The 17,377-nt window shown below is 39.9% G+C and overlaps 1 protein-coding gene across 1 annotated transcript; it reads right to left on the bottom strand.

Annotated features, from left to right (window-relative positions):
* Window positions 1–461: 461 nt before the first annotated feature.
* On the bottom strand, window positions 462–16,011 carry LOC135089053 (rab GDP dissociation inhibitor beta-like). The gene is made up of 9 exons (XM_063984251.1): window positions 15,637–16,011; window positions 7,479–7,639; window positions 4,758–4,936; window positions 4,129–4,327; window positions 3,675–3,815; window positions 2,960–3,119; window positions 2,617–2,728; window positions 2,070–2,214; window positions 462–1,784 (listed from the first exon to the last, which is right to left on the bottom strand). Exons 1-9 carry the CDS (start codon window positions 15,679–15,681, stop codon window positions 1,589–1,591), a joined length of 1,338 nt encoding a protein of 445 aa, XP_063840321.1. The 5' UTR covers window positions 15,682–16,011; the 3' UTR covers window positions 462–1,588.
* Between the last annotated feature and the right edge of the window lie 1,366 nt (window positions 16,012–17,377).

The following is a 17,377-nucleotide window of genomic DNA, read 5'->3' as shown; positions in this document are numbered from 1 at the left end:
GGTAGTAATCAATAGTATGCACCTGGGCTTCTTAATCTGCTCTTTTCACAGTGAAGGGCTTATTAATGAACCACGAGAGGATGCCACCAGACAGCCTAAGACAAGGATATCAATGCCTGCCATCCAATGTTACCACTCTGAATATTCTACACTGTTCAACAAGATACAATACACTTCTTGTGAATATAGGTCAGTGCCTTGGAATAATTCACAACTATTGATGAATCAATATCTATACTTGCAAAGGTCAAAACAGACCATCCAGCCACTACTTCCTTTACATGCATTTGTAATCTTCTCTTCTACATCTGCAAGCTACATCCATGCTCCCCTTGCCCTCCTTGCCTTCCTTCATGTGGCTGTTATATTCAACTTTTGGACCACAGATATGGATGTTTCTCATCCCTTGAACCTGGGATACTGAGCATCTAGGAGTGTTGAAAGGAGACTGAAAAAGTATATGGTGTTATCCTTTAACCTGGAATGACTTACATATGAAAGCATACAGATGTCAAGGTAGTCGGACAACTTGAATATCCCAATGATGGAAAGCAGTGCAAAAGGTGACCAGCAAATTTTAGCATAAAGTACGGTACAAAAACAAGAACACATGCCAGCCGGATTAGATACCAAATCATAGACCCAGTGATCAAACACAGTAGTACAATCTCGAGCATGCTGATCCCGTGATACTTGAGCGATGCAAGTAATGACAAGTGTTGGTCAACGTATCGTGAGGCATACGAATTGCAGTTCTGTGCAAGCCATACAAGGTTCTTCACCTTAGAGAATATTTAACACAGCTTTTTCTTATATAAAAGAAACTAGTCCACCCCAAAGTCACAAGTCATAAACTATCAGTAATCTCTGAATTTATGCCCAAGAGAAGTTCATATGCCTACAATGGATTATACATGCATACATAAGGTTTAGACTGAGGAATGTGATATAACACAAGGTTCAAGGTCACATACATACTAAATTTAGCTCCAATATCTCAATGCCATACAAATCTTTACAAAAAGACTGCTTCATTCTTTTCACTAAATTTTTTCTCATGCTACTGCCTGCCACGTTCAATAGTCATTAACCGCACAACAATTATCAACATCAATTTAATACTAAAAACGCCCCTTTAAAGTCATCTACTACACACTGATAATGCCAACCTATTACAGTTGTGGCAGTTTCTCTCAAGGTTTCCAGGGAGCAGGTAAATAGCAGAGTGAACTAACAGCATTAAAGCAGCCTCAAATCATCAGAACTCACTAGATACCATTCTCTACACTTCATGTATATTCACAACATTAATTACAAATTCATCTCCAATATAGTAATAAAAAATTAAAACTATTCATCAAATATTACCATACTTTGGTATAAACTTGTGGGAAAAAACAACTCTGGTGGTGGTGACTTCATGAAGCAATTCAGGGAAACAAAACAAAGTTCACAATCTGGAGGCCACACTGCAGCTAGTAATGCAAGGAAGGCAGCGCGAGATATGGAGATGATGGTCGCATCCTGTTGAAGAGACTGAGGCTGCATGACCCCCAAGCACCGACCAGCCAGGTGCAATGTGACTTGTTTACATGTCTTCGTCCCCAAGGTTGTGCTTCACCTTGCTGAAGTCGAAGTCTTCCCCGGTGCCTCGGCGGTAAATGGAGAGGACGTCCAAACACGTTGTCTCGAAGTGGGAGGTTGCGTCATACGACTCAGAGATGAAGATCTGGTTCTCCACGCCGTCGTTCAGAGGCTTGTAGATGGGGGACACTGTAACAAACCTGTGCAGGGCAAAGAACACCACATTATCTCCAAGACTCACAACCAGATCACTAAAGTAACTGTTTTCCCTTTGATTCAGAACATACAAGAAAAAGTCAACTCTATGAAATGCTGTTTTAGATGAAAATAAAAAGGTGCTTCACAGAATGAATTGCATGACAATCTTGCCTGAAGTCATTCTCCCAAACAACTGCCAAATGTTCCCACTGAAAACACAGCCATAAATCCAAGGTAAGATGAGCTACTTCCTTTTCTCTTATTAGTCATTGGAGAGCAGTACTTACTTCTGCTTGATGGGTCCCAGAAGGGTAAGGCCAGGACCAATCTCTGCCTCAGGGTTGTCAGTCTCCACAGTGGTGCTGACCATGGCAATAAACCATCCCTTCGCAGCCACCTGGTGTGTGTAGGAGACCAGCGACACATAGATATCTGCCAAGGAGAAGAGAGAATGTATTACTAAACGTGTATTGCAAATAGAGGCAGTGGAGAAAATAATGAGGTAATGAGATGATCAGTCGACTTTGTGGCAGGGGGGGGTTAATATCCTCTATTTACATTTCTCTCTCTCTCTCTCTCTCTCTCTCTCTCTCTCTCTCTCTCTCTCTCTCTAAGAGTAAGACAGTAACAGAATGCAATGTGGAAATGTAATAAAAGGAATAACATGAATATTTTTGGATCAGAGCTCTCCATCCTTCTAAGAAATGGCATGAGATAAAGAGATAGACAGAAGCTCCTCCTTTTTATACATGAGGATATTTCTTTGACTGGAAACCTTTTTGTCTTCTTACTGTTGGTGAGATGATTCATAAGACAATCCTTTCAACAACTTACCGGAATTCCTGTTCACTTGCTTCTGTGGGATAATGATCTGTGTGGAGAGAGCATCCTTGGTGTTGCTGATGGGGTGGTCCATGAGGCAGATGGCTCGCACCACCTGTCCAACCTGCAATTAATGTTACACTAATGTTAAACAATGCTGGGAAACAGACAAATTTTTATTATGTTACTTTCATGAATCACTAGAAGTATTTTGCACATCAAGCAAAGATCACATTTTTCCAGATTTCTATTATGCCAGAATATTTATTTGCTTAGGAATAAATAATTTTAGCATTTGAAAGAAGTTTACGTTGTTTTTTGCTTTATCAAACTGAAGATAAAACGATGTGCTTACCTTTTCCACTCTTTCAGGTACATAACTTGGATCACAATACACCTGCTTGCACTTTGCGGTCTCGTTCCCTGACCGCACGCCCACCACCTTGCCTCCCTCCAGGACAATCTCATCTATTGGTTTGTCTAACATATAGGTGCCACCATAGATGGCAGACAACCTAAAGGAAGACAGGGCAAATATTATTTCAATCTGCTGGAAAAATATCTTATTTCAATCTGCTGGAAAAATACCTTATTTCAATCTGCTGGAAAAATACAAGCACCTAACACACATTTTTGCTTTTGGAGAAAAGGCACTTTAACTACATAAATTTTCACAAACAAACTTTGAAATCAAATTATTACCTCTATAATACAAAAATGTCTTTACTTGATAGAATAAGTTAATAACATTTCACAACACTTATTAATAAGTTAAAGATCACCTTGAAATGTATGTCACATAATCCTTAGGCCATAAAATATTATATAAAGCAACTTTACAAAAACTCAATAAAGTACTTTGGCTCTTAACAGGTTTAAATGTTCTAAATGAAATTCAAATTTCAGGTGATAATCATGATTGCTGCCGTTCTGATTCAATGAACTCACCATATAATCAGTATTTAAGGTCATAATTTATGCACTTGGAAAATCAATGAGAGATATTCAACTCTCCAAATTTCAAGAGACATATTGTAAGTGTGGCAAAACAGATGACAAGCGAGACTCACCGGGCAAAGCCCTGAGGAAGCTCCCCGAGACCATAGAGAGGATAGAGGTAGGGAGACTTGCCATAGCGGGCAAGGGAATCACTGTACAGCTTAATTCTCTTCAGGGTGTCTCCTGCTGGCTTGGCCAAGTAGTCATCATCCCTGTGGAAGGATTACATTAGTAATGACTAACCACAAGACTTGACAAAGCTACAAATTCAGCATGTGTCTGTAGACACACGACTATTTTTTCTGACATGAATACAAGTGAAGGATGGTAGATGGTAAGACTGTAGTTTTGAACAATAAGTTGTTGAGAAGGTAGACTTTAAAATATGCCAGGAATGCACGGAATGGATCATATAAAAAAGCGCAGTGATGCCATCAGCATTGTATGAAGCTGGAAAATGTAACAAGGTAACTGAGGATATTATATGAAATGAAAGGAGCTACAGCCATCATACACCAGCATTACCTGTAGAGTGCCAAAGCATGTCCGGTGAAGTCAATGGTGTGCTTATCCAGGTTGTAGTGAGCAAACACCGCACTCATGGTGGTGGTCTTGGGGTCAAACCCTGGGATGGCTTTCCAGGTGCTGGGGTCGTCATCTTTGTAGTCCTGGGCAAACACTAGGAAGTTTTTGAACCTCCGCTTCTCAAACATCCCCATCAGATCTGTGGCACAAAAGTTGTGTTAGTCACTATGTTGTTAGCTACATTCATTCTTCTGGCCAAACAGAGTAACTGATAAATATTTTCATAAGTGGTGCAGCTGTCTTCATTATTTTCAGGCTAAATACACTGTTACATAACTTAATGGCTACACTTTGCTGTACATATGCATGATAAATGGTAACATGGTAACTCCAACAATTAAATGCTGATCTAAGCTTTCATAGATTACTCTTTCTCAAACCAAGCTTGGAGATACACAAGAGAGAGAGAGAGAGAGAGAGAGAGAGAGAGAGAGAGAGAGAGAGAGAGAGAGAGAGAGAGAGAGAGAGAGAGAGAGAGAGAGAGAGAGAGAGAGAGAGAGAGAGAGAGAGAGAGAGAGAGAGAGAGAGAGAGAGAGAGAGAGAGAGAGAGAGAGAGAGAGAGACCCTACCTGATGTCAGGGCTTCCTTCTCATCAGCAGGAACTTTAGAGATCTTGTTTCCCTTATATACATAACTGCCCTCAATTGACTTGAACTCCAGGTAACGTGTGACGCCAGTGTGGATCAGCAGCTTCACCAACTGGCCGTTAGCCATCAGAAACTTGGGGATAAGGTCAACATTCCAATCCCTGCAATGGGAGCCAATATGAATGCCATGCACACAAACTTCTCTTCCAAAAAAAAGAGGGGAGGGGGGGAACATCAGAAAAAAATATTTATCAGAGGTGGTGAAAGAACATCAATATAGAAAGAGGAGACAGGTTCACATTATTTCTAGAAAAGATTAATACATATAGAAATTCAGAAATCCATCTAGTCAGTACCCCAATACCTATCATTAAAATTTATTAGTCAGGCATATGGAAGCAAAATTAAAACTATGACCATGTTCACCACAATGCTGGAACAAATTAGGATATAAACATATCTGACTTTTGTTTTTTATTTCCATTTCAGAGAGAGAGAGAGAGAGAGAGAGAGAGAGAGAGAGAGAGAGAGAGAGAGAGAGAGAGAGAGAGAGAGAGAGAGAGAGAGAGAGAGAGAGAGAGAGAGAGAGAGAGAGAGAGAGAGAGAGAGAGAGAGAGAGAGTCCCTGTGTTCACCCGGCATGGCCTCACATGACAGCGTAGTTCAGCTATACAATGTCCAAGATAAGGGAACTAAAAGATAACCGTCAATACAATAATGTGGCAAGAGCTAACAAGATAAGGGAACACGATGAGCTCAACTTATCACGCCTCCCTTGCCTGTAAACACTTCCTCCTAGCACAACACTATATGCTGTACATTAAATAGGTTTATAAAGGTCCTGATTCCCCTCACATCTCTCCTGTACACACTTCCCTAGCACGTAACCACATGTGATAGTGGCTCTACAAAGGTGTGCAATACTGAAGACTGAGATGCTTCCCTGTCAGACCACAACATAAAGTCAATATGTTCCTTCAGTCACAGCCAGAAGTCCTGTAATCTGAGGCTCTCACTACACTGTGTTTAGCGTGTTCCTTCAGTCTTACGTCCCCTGATCTTGGAACTGATTCACTTCTCAGGTTTTCAGAGGACTTATGGTTGAGATGAAATTATTAATTTGTGGAAAAGAATATGGCATGTGAACAAACTTTTGGCTGTGACTGTACAATTGTGATCCCTTGATACCTGCCAGTAGTGCATACTTTTCCTTGTATAGCACTGCACGTTGAACAGTCAATGCTTTCACAGTAAGGAAATACCAGAGCAGGGGAAAATTTTTTAGCTATGTCCACCCCTTGAGGGAATTTCCTGAGGGGTGAATAAGGCAACTAATATAAATAGCTTTGACTAAATGTATCTGATATTCATGCTAAAAATGGACAGCGTCAGTTATGGCTTTCATTCAAGTCTTCAAACACCACCTGCTTCCCTGCCAGTGTTAATTAATATCAGATAAAGGCATACACAGGTCAGGTCTACCAGATAAGATGCCATTATGTTTATGTCTCTCTTCACTAATATAATGATAACTTTTCTTATTATTATCACTTGTGAGGGCATCCTCCTCCTTCTTATCATCACCACCACCATCACTGTCGTTGTCACCACCACCACCACTATCCAATCATCAACATTTCTAACGTATGGTCTTCATTGCCATCATTGTGAATCAAACTCTTGACATCAGTGAACAAAAATCAAATAATTAGATAAATAAATAAAACAACATACATGAGACCTAAAAGTTACAAAAAATAAAATAAATAAAAAAATGAAAAATAAATAAATGACAGAATCAAACTCCCCACATCAAGATTTTGGCAGCAATCACTTCTGCATCTGGCATAAAAAGCAGTACAGTATTATTCCCTCTACAATGGAGCCTTTGATATTTATGCAATTACTCAAGCTTTCAATACAATGATGATAACAAAGAGGAGTAAATTGGAATCCTTTTTAATTTAACGTTTCAGGGAAGTAAGTGACCATTGTCTCTTCACATTTCTACATTCCCTGCCCAGTTTCCGTTTACAGATAAAAAGCAACATTTCTTCACTCCTCAACAATAGACCCCAGCAACTCAGCCATGGTTGTATCTCTGTTGTAACACTACTCTCCCAGCCACTTTGAGGTTATAAGAGGTCATGACTAACTAGAGACTACACTATCATCATCATCAGTGTCAGCAACCTTTATGTTTTCACTACAGCATAAAAACAACCCCTCCATCAGTTAAGGGGAAGGGTTAAGCCAGGCTCCGCATCACACTGGCTTGGGGTGTCTTGGCAGGGAGTCGCAGAAAAAAAAAAAATGTATTTCTAGCCTCTTCCTTTGTCTGTTTTCCTTATGAATATTCAATTAAACAAGGACAGAAGTCATAAAAATATTCTTAAAAATGCTAATAATTTTCAACAGAGTCTGTTAAACATAGAAATAAGCACCAACATATCTTTTTTTTTTCCCCGTGTAAGAAGGGCACCGGCCAAGAGCAACAAAAAGGAACCAATGCATCTAGTAGTTGCTCCTTTATTCAAATGATTTATCAATGTAACTGTGTGTGGTCAAGTGAATGGCTGCTGCACACCAAGACAAGGCCAAGATCAGGAAGAGGAGCAGGACAATCCACCATCAACACAAAAAGCTCACTATCAACATCAACAGCAACACATTGAACCACCATCACCACCAACAGACATCTTACCTGGTGCGGCCGTAAGTCTCCTCTGGGGAAGGAAGGTTGAACTTGGTGAAGAGGTCCTCCAGCGGGGTGATGGAGGCACTCTCTCCACCATAGTACTTGTTGCGGTCCATGTGGAGCACCTTCTTCCCCGACACCGACAGCATCCCGGATATGATACATTCCTGCAATGACGCCACTCTTGTCAGGTCACAGAACACGGGTAGGTTAATCATGGCATCAACAGAATACAGTTGAGTTAATCTAGGAAGCAAAGTAGTTTCTGTACCCACTATATCCTCAAGCATGTTATAGTTATGGCCAGAAAACACCTACAATCTCCACTTTGTTTTTGTATTTTTGTTCAGTCTTCACCCTTTTAATGCTACAGTTATCATTCCTTACTCTTACTAACACTTCATTAATTTCTTGCACTGAGACACAAGAGAGATGAGAGAAAAGGGGTTATTTTTTATCTTATGCTGCAGAAATATTTACAAGAGCTTAGTGCAAAAAGAATGCTGAAAAAATGTTATACGTGTTAAAAGAGGAAAACTTGCATTGGAGTGAAAGAGTTAAGTTCTCTGATCAGGTGCCATTCTCTTTATAATACCTGATAACTGATGGATTCTTCATATATCAGAGGACTTGAGATTGAAACAAGACATTAAACACAATAGAAAGAAATGTGGCACAACAGACTTCTGATAATAACTATTCACTTCCAACCTCATTCAATAGCAATCCATAAGATCAGGTAAACTACACTATCATCATCATCAGTGTCAGCAACCTTTATGTTTTCACTGCAGCATAAAAACAACCCCTCCATCAGTTAAGGGGGAGGGTTAAGCCAGGCACCGCATCACACTGGCTTGGGGTGCCTTGGCAGGGAGTCGCAGGAGGAAAAAAAAAAAAAAAAAAAAAAAAAAAAAAGGTAACAGCCCTCTAATCATCTCTTCATAGTCCTGCTAAGCCCAATAAACTCAAGTAATTGACTGCATCCTTATATATACATAGGACTGCATGACATCTCTGCATATACATCCTCACATTTTTTCATCAAGATACCTGAAGGAATGATCATTAAGTTGTTATGTACACTTGTCCACATCATCTATCAACACTCCATGCTTCTATAACTCCCAGCCTCTCTTTCAAATCCAACAATGCAATCCTGTGTTATAGATAATCAATATGAAATAATGCACAGTTAATTATACCTAGCATTGAACAAGATCAGATCCTCAAAATAGCAAAAGAATAAGGAAGCAAAACAGTAAGGTATTATGACTAAAAATCCAGTTATCTCAGAGCATAAAAATGAATAAATAAAACTGACACAGCAAAACGTTTAAAAAATTCAGTGCAACACGCGCCAAAACACCTCAACAGGACTGTGATGCCGAGCATTTCATGAGATTGGCTGATGGATGTGATCTGAGATGGCACAACAATGGGTCATGCAGTGCAAACCTTCATGAGTGGCATTCATGAGTAGCAATATAGCTGAGTATCCCCTTCAATTACCTCTGACCAGGCCACTGACCTCTGGGACAACACCAAATACATTTCTCAATAAGACATTTTTCAAACAAAGAAATAATAATACATAAAAAGAAGCACTAGCAATTTACCTTACAAAGAGAGAAGGATAGTTTAAATTTCCATAAAGGCCACTGACCTCTGGGAGAACACCAAATACATTTCTCAATAAGACATATTTCCAGCACAGAAAATAATAATAATAATAATAATAAAGAACACTAGCAATTTACCTTACAAAAAGAGAAGGATAGCTTGAATTTCCATAAAGGCGTAAGTATGTAAAATTGATTTGCATCCATCAGAGGTGAGTGACCAGGTATGAGGTAATTCAAGGGGATACTCAGTTATGCACGCTGCTTCTCATGAAAGGATTAGAATCACAACCACCACAGGTATTTTTTGACAGGTGCTGTGCAAAATCAAGTAAACCATTGCCAGTGTAACTTTTAAACATTCATTTACATTTGTTTTATGGTACATATATGCATTTTTTGCCTCCTCTCTCAATCTCTCTCTCTTACACAGTGATAAAAAGCTGATACAAGGTCTTTATAATTATTACTAAGGTTATGATATTGTGTGTACCTACTTCATGTGTGTGTGTGTGTGTGTGTGTGTGTGTGTGTGTGTGTGTGTGTGTGTGTGTGTGTGTGTGTGTGTGTGTGTGTGTGTGTGTGTTCTAGAGAGCAGGCAGCAGACAATGTGCAGGATCATGCATGACTTACTCCACACCAGCACCAGTGACTCATTCAAGGTTGCCAGACACCACCTCAAAGTTGCCATCCTTCCCTCTCTTCAGCTTACTGTTACCACACACAACACAGAAAAAGCCCTATCATTACATAATAATAAAAAGGAGCATCAGGAGGAGGGATGCCACTCCACCTCACAGAAACAAAGGCACACAGGTTCTTCCTTAAAGCACACCTACTCTATCCCCAAGACACACACACACATACACACACACACACAGAACAGTAACTCCCCTCCCACATGGCTTCCCAAGTAAAAAGCTGGAGCAGAGAACTCCAAACCTTCAACAATAAGACATGGAAAGCAGAATCCAAAGGAAATTTGTGATCTGAAGTAAATGATTCTATTACTTCAAGCCACATGGTCCTCCTCTTAAGGCAGCATGTGATTCTTGGCAATAAATGAGGGAATTCTCTTGAGAAAGTGATATAAAAGCATGCATGTTTTTTTGTGGGACCAACATCACCAAGACAAGGAAATGAGTGTGCTTCTTGCCTCAGGTGGTATGTGCACACACACACACACACACACACACACACACACACACACACACACACACACACACACACACACTCCTGTGTGCCTGGAATAAACTAGAAGTGGCACACAGGAAGTCTACATTAACTAAAGGAAAAACAGATAAATATCGGTATAGAAACAAAAGGAAATGTACATTAGCTAAAGGAGAAAACAGATAAACATAGATATGGAAACAAAAAACACACTATACTATATTTTCTACTAAGTGTACACACACACACACACACACACACACACACACACACACACACACAAACATATATGTAACTCAAAATCAAATTGGAAACAAAATGAACAAATACCGCACAATTTACAAGTGTAATGAAGACCGCATAATGATAATGTTAATCACATTTCCCTTTACTTTTATCAAGCATTAATCTCATTGTCTCTGGCTTCACATTCAGTAATATATAAGCATGTTGGGTGTGTTGGGTGTTCATGTTGAGGACAATTTGTATTCAATGAGGTAAGAGAGGCATTGTCCAGTCTCCACAGAAGCCTTACAAAGAGGCCACCACACAGGGCCACTTTCCTCCACTTCAAACCACCAAGATCACTCCAAACATTCCATTACCTCCCACTCAACATTCCTCTCTGTCATGCACTGATAGGTTTTACAACTTAAATAATACACCATTCCTCATCTCTGCACAGATTACGTGATTATGTCAGAAATAATGGAATGATCCTTATCTCTCTGTGGTGATTGCATGATAAATAAAACAGTGCAACATTCCTCACCTGTGTGCACTGATTACAATGATTAATAAACTAACTTTTTTTTCATCTGTGCATGGATTACGTGATCAAATAAAACTAAATTAAATCTCTTCCATTAAAGCACATATTATATAACAGCAAAATGTAATAAACAAAAAAATGTCACAGCAAAACAAAAGCCACATGGTTACAACAATAAAACATTGATCTTTCTTTTGAGAGCTGTTAGCAATTGTTGAAAAACTTTTAATGGTTGTATGAAACCTGAAACTCATAATTATCTTGTCTCTCCCCACCTTATTTTTCTTCCAGATTTATACAGAAACCCAAGGCAGAGAAGGGCCTAGAGAATCATCCAGGAGTGTCACTAGAAAGGGCCAAGAAAGGAATGTGGTAAGAGCTGAGAAAAGTGTAGAAAGTCACCTGTTACTAGCCAAGAAAGGAATGCAGTAATGGCTGAGAAAGTAGTGTAGAGAGTCACCTGTTACTAGAAAAGGGCCAAGAAAGTAGTATAGAGAGTCACCTGTTACTAGAAAGGGCCAAGAAAGGAATGCAGTAACGGCTGAGAAAGGAGTGTAGAGAGTCATCTGTTACTAAAAAAGAGCCAAGAAAGTAGCATAGAGTCACCTGTTACTAGAAAGAGCCAAGAAAGGAATGCAGTAAGGGCTGAGGAGTGTAGAGAGTCACCTGTTACTTGAAAGGACCAAAGGAATGTAATAAGGGCTGAGAAAGGAGTGTACAGAGTCACCTGTTACTAAAAAAGAGCCAAGAAAGTAGTGTAGAGAGTCACCTGTTACTACAAAGAGCCAAGAAAGGAATGTAGTAAGGGCTGAAAAAGGAGTGTACATAGTCACCTGTTACTAGCCAAGAAAGGAACGTAGTAACGGCTGAGAAAGGAGTGTAGAGAGTCACCTGTTACTAGAAGGAACAAGAAAGGAATGTAGTAAGGATGGAAAAAGGAGTGTACATAGTCACCTGTTACTAGCCAAGGAAGGAACGTAGTAACGGCTGAGAAAGGAGTGTAGAGAGTCACCTGTTACTAAAAAAGGGCCAAGAAAATAGTGTAGAGAGTCACCTGTTACTAGAAAGGAACAAGAAAGGAATGTAGTAAGGGCTGAGAAAGGAGTGTAGACTATGGGCTGAGAAAACAGTGTAGAGTCACCTGTTACAAGAAAGTGACAAGATAGGAGTGTAAAATGGGGGTTGAGGAAGTAGTGTACAGTCACCTATCAGTGTTACTAGAAAAGGAAACGAAAGAAATTAAGATGATTAAAAAAAATGTGTATATCTCACTAGGAAAGATTAAGAAGAGAATTTAGAGTGTCACCAGTAAAGAAAAGAATGTGAAGGAGTTCAGAGAATCATCCAAAAAAAAACATGTTATTAGAAAAGATTACAAAAAAAGTCTAGTTATCACCTTGAAATGTTACAAATGGCTGGGAAAGGAGTCCAGAGAGTGACCAAAAGCACATGTCATTAGAATAGACTGCAAAAGGAGTCTAGTCATCACCTTGAAATGTTTATAGAAAAGGACAAGACAATAGTTAGGTGAATGATCTAAAAAAAGATAGCTAAGTTAATAGTCAAGTGATTCAGAAATAAACCTAGCAAAGGCTGAAAAATAATCTAAAGTATACCCACAAATGTCACTGAGAAATGCTGAAATAATAGAGAGAATAATTCAGGCGATGCTAGAAGACACTGAGAAAGTCATTTAAACATTTAGAGCAGAATTAACTAGCTATATTTTCCTACTGTTAGTATTGGTTATAGAGGACCTTCACATGCCTGAATATTTAAATACAAAGCTGAACCCAGAGTATTACTGCATCTGTATGTGACATTAGTATGCAACTCTGGTGTGTGTGTGTGTGTGTGTGTGTGTGTGTGTGTGCTCTTACCTAACTGTTTTTTTTACAAGACCAAATTAAGTTCACCAAGTTCACCTTTACTATGACATCTTAAGCATTTTTTTCTGGGGAACTGTAAATGATTTTGCCACACAACTAACAAAATATGTAGATAAAATTAACTAATCTACATACTGTCTTGTCGCAAAAAGTGTGTGTGTGTGTGTGTGTGTGTGTGTGTGTGTGTGTGTGTGTGTGTGTGTGTGTGTGTGTGTGTGTGTGTGTGTGTGTGTGTGTGTAGAAATCTGCTAATTATACATATTTATACACAAGTGATTTGAATGAGAAGAGTAAGAAAACAATAGTGTTCAATATACCACACCACAAAGAAATTTTCCTCTGAGCCAGCTGGAGTAAGATTCAACACACAATATTGAGACCATTGTCACCTCAATATGAGTCTGCCCTATTGTTTTAAATCTCCACATTTAGGTTCTGAAAACAAAAGAAAATTTGGGATACTTATGTAAACTTTAGTGGAATTACTTTCAAATACTTCTCCACACTTCCACATACATCCTTCATCTCCATTAGTTAAGTTCAGGGATAACTATCTAGACTGCTCCCCTAACAAGCTCCCTTCCAATAGAGTTTAGGAGTTAACTAATTACCCCTGACCTAACTTAATATGGAGCATTTCTCTCCTCCTTCACAAGAAAGTTTATGTGGAAATCTGGAAGGAAAGAGACTAGAAATAAGACTGGGGAAGAACAATAATTTCCAGTCTTCATTACTCCCTCACACCTGAGTAGCTGTCAGTCAATCGCTTAACCCTTTCACTGTGATACAAAATTAACAGCAGCAGGAGTAATGCATGAAATCTTTATAAGCATCTACAAGAAAGAGATTAAAAAGAACAGATTTTTCAATTTCTATCAAGTTTAAAGGCTGAAGGTAGCTGTGGAACAAGTAAAGACATCTAAGAAAGATTAGTGATTCAGGAAAGCAATAGCAAATAGCAATCAATGGGTTAATCCATCACCTACAATGAATTACTGCAAATATAAGGTGATAAAGATGAAGAGGTGACAGCGCTGTGATGGCTAACACTGCAGACTCTGACAGTTAATACCGCAGTGTCAAAGTATCTGAGTCTGCACATGCAGGACAAACTTTGAGGAAACATTTTCAAACTTTGGTCTGCAAGGCAACACTGAATAAATCAATGATACAGTTTGGACCATGACCAAGGAAAAATACAAACTAGCACACTGTCTGTACCTCATCCATTCAGATCTCCATGCATCATATATGACTTTTTACCTATATAGCAATCTCATTGATGTTGTGAATAAATTAATGAAGTGAGGACATTATAACAAAGCCAGAAAGCAGGAGAAGCTAACAAGCAGTCTACAGCCCATAAATCAAGGCCTCTATACCCAATATTAACTGAGCCTTAAATACAATAAGCCTTTTGGCCTATATAGCAAGTGTGTTGATGTGAATAAATTAATGAAATAAGCAAGTTATATCACAGCCAGAAAAGGCAAACTAACAAGCAGTCTACAGCCCATCAATCAAGGCCTTTATACACCTAATATTAAATGAACCTATAAAACAATTACCCTTCTGGCCTATAAAAGTATATTATGAATGAATGAAGCACATATTATTATCAACACTAGAAAAAGAGGAACAAACTAACAAGCAGTCCATAACCCATCAACCAAGACCTCTATACACCAATTATTAACTGATCTTATAAAACAATTAGCTTAAACATGCAGAAAAACCAGGTGGTGAGTGTTACATAACGACCATGGAAAAATACATGACACACAACATACAGCCCATTCATTTAGACCTTTACAAATCAAATATTACCTTACGCTACACAGCAATGGACTTGAAATGAATAAATCGATGTTATCTGTGTGTTTAACTGCCAGGAAAGAGAGACACAACCTATAACCTATCAAACCAAGTCTCCATACATCAAAAATTAAGAAAATCAATAAACACACCACCAAAAATCCCCAGAAACACACACCGTGGGCAGGAGATTCACTGGTAACGCGAAACTGAAAACTGATACCCAAGAACTACACAGCCAACCCAGCTGACCACATGTACAGCCCATGGATCATCACAACTACCTCGATAACAACCTTTCACACCAATCCACACCAAAAAAAACAACCCATACGCACCAAAACACGTGTAAATTAGCAAAACCCACTAAAATACGCCCAAACACGGGACACGTAGACAAACCACAAAACATCGAGATAATATACTGGCCTTTCTAACACAGCCCTCGACACCACCTCTCATTAACAACTCATTACCCTCACCTAACCTATGCACCCTAAGCTACCTACCGTTCACACCTGCCCTGGTACAACACCCCGGGGGATAGAATACACCCCTACTAGACCCTGGAGGCGAAAATGTAACCAGGGAGGGGGTGTACAATGGGCGGAGGAAAGAGGGTGGAGACATCAGCTGATCAGATTTCTCAGTTAAGGTTTTCTGGTATATTTCAGGGTTTGGTGGTGATGTGGCGTGTCTTTCCAGGTGCCCAGGAATGCCTCAGTGGTGTGGAATCGTGAGACACTAAGTAATGCAAGCAGAATTGGGGTTGAGGTGAAGCTGGCTCACAAATGTCAAGCTTCAGTCTGCCAGCCACCAACGATCGAAGCCAACTTTTCGCTATTTCAACACTGAATACCGCGAATGTAATGACGCTGTTGGGTCCTGCTCACCTTCAAGCCGGTGCCCAGAACGATGCAGTCGTATTCCTCATCCATGGTGTAGAATTTTGGGTTTTAAACAGGGAAATGTGTCTCGCCTGGCCGCCGGTGACTCCCTGCCCCCGAGGTGGTCACGACCGCTGCGCCGCTCACACGCAAACTAGTTCCTTTTCTCACCACAAAAGATTTTCCCCCTTCGATACCTTCTCCAATAAAAATCTGGTGTATTTTATCTCCAAATATATCAAGTAGAAATAATATGAATCACTCGTGGGTTAATTTTCCGTTTTATCAACCGGCGGAGGAATACAAGGAGCAGCAGACGGCAACAGATGGCGGTGCTGAATGGTCGTGTCGTCTGCGGCTGACACAACACCGACCTCCAATGTCACTCTCCTGTCACTCCTCCTTTGTACTCACTGCGCTGACACCGATTTGCCATATATCGAAAGTAATCAGCGAGGAGGCATACCCATGGCGACAAAAGCATAGGCCTACCTGATTGATAAGGGCGTTTCCCTAAGGACCTTTCATAGATATTTTTGTTTTACTGTTTTATTCAGTTACAGATGACAATGCACCTCTCTTTGCCTCCCTCGTGATTTGCAACTTGTATTCATTTGATTATTTTTAGCTTGTGTTCGATTGAATTACATTACCTTACAACAACACCCATAAAAAAATTAATAAATAATAATAATAATAATAATAATAATGGCTCTAATATCTGATCGATTGCCAAACATCAAATTCTGCGAACACAGCTTTCCATTTACTGCAGTCATTCCTCAAACCAGTGCAGCCCCACAAGCATGCCCCACCCTGCAGGGCTTACATTCCCAATTATACAGCAAGGCAAGGCTGTCCGCTGCGCCTTCCCACATTTCCTCACGTCACAAGTCTGAACGTGAAACCTCGAGGTGCTGCGTGACTCTGCAGTAATAAAAAAGTTCCTTGGAGATCGGATGACTCAGAGCTTCATACTTTCTCTCTGTTACAGTACCTAAGAGAACCAGGTAACAGTAACCACGTGGCATGACTAACACTTAATAGCATTGGTAAATAATTATAAAGAAACATAATAGGAAGGAAGATTTTCGCTCGCATAGCCTATTCCTTTTATTCATAATCATGAGAATCTTATTTATTTGTTATTCCAGTCTCCTACTCATATTATGATTTCCCCGAGCTGGCAAGTGGTGATTATGAAGTGACGAAGCCAAGTTAGCATCGTGTTATGGGCTCAAGAGGGGAAGGGAAGGCAGGGGAGAAGGGAACATATGAAGAGTTACTGAGTTTGTACTGCTAATAACTCCACTGAGGCTGAGAGGGAGAGGGAGAGAGAGAAAGGGGAGAGTAGCGGTAGTGAATGTACTATAAACATCCAACCACAATCCTTGGGTGTGTTAGATTTATTACACACACACACACACACACACACAGTTACATACAGACCGTCACGGCGCCGCCACTTTCCTTCCCGTCACACACACACACACACACACGCATACGAGAATTCAGGCCAGTGTTTGGGGGTCGCCGCACCCGCACCACCACTACTGCAGTTAGCTCATTGAGAGAGAGAGAGAGAGAGAGAGAGAGAGAGAGAGAGAGAGAGAGAGAGAGAGAGAGAGAGATGTACATTATAACGATTGCTACACCATCCACATAACTCCTGATCAGCTCCATAACAGTAGCCAGTCACCAAGAGAGAGAGAGAGAGAGAGAGAGAGGAAAGGAAGAGGAGGCGATA

The sequence above is a fragment of the Scylla paramamosain genome, chromosome 32, assembly GCF_035594125.1.
Source record: "Scylla paramamosain isolate STU-SP2022 chromosome 32, ASM3559412v1, whole genome shotgun sequence".
NCBI lineage: Eukaryota > Metazoa > Arthropoda > Malacostraca > Decapoda > Portunidae > Scylla > Scylla paramamosain.
The sequence above is the reverse complement of the archived record's forward strand: the minus strand, read 5'-3'. Positions and strand labels throughout refer to the sequence as shown.

Bases quoted from the DNA above. Each gene is read 5' to 3' on its own strand.
- LOC135089053 (XM_063984251.1), bottom strand. From the start codon at position 15,681: ATGGATGAGGAATACGACTGCATCGTTCTGGGCACCGGCTTGAAG. The intron at 2,729-2,959 runs GTAAGCACATCG...CATTAATTGCAG, and splicing joins TACCTGAAAGAGTGGAAAAG to GTTGGACAGGTGGTGCGAGC. The intron at 2,215-2,616 runs GTAAGTTGTTGA...TCTCCTTGGCAG, and splicing joins GCAAGTGAACAGGAATTCCG to ATATCTATGTGTCGCTGGTC.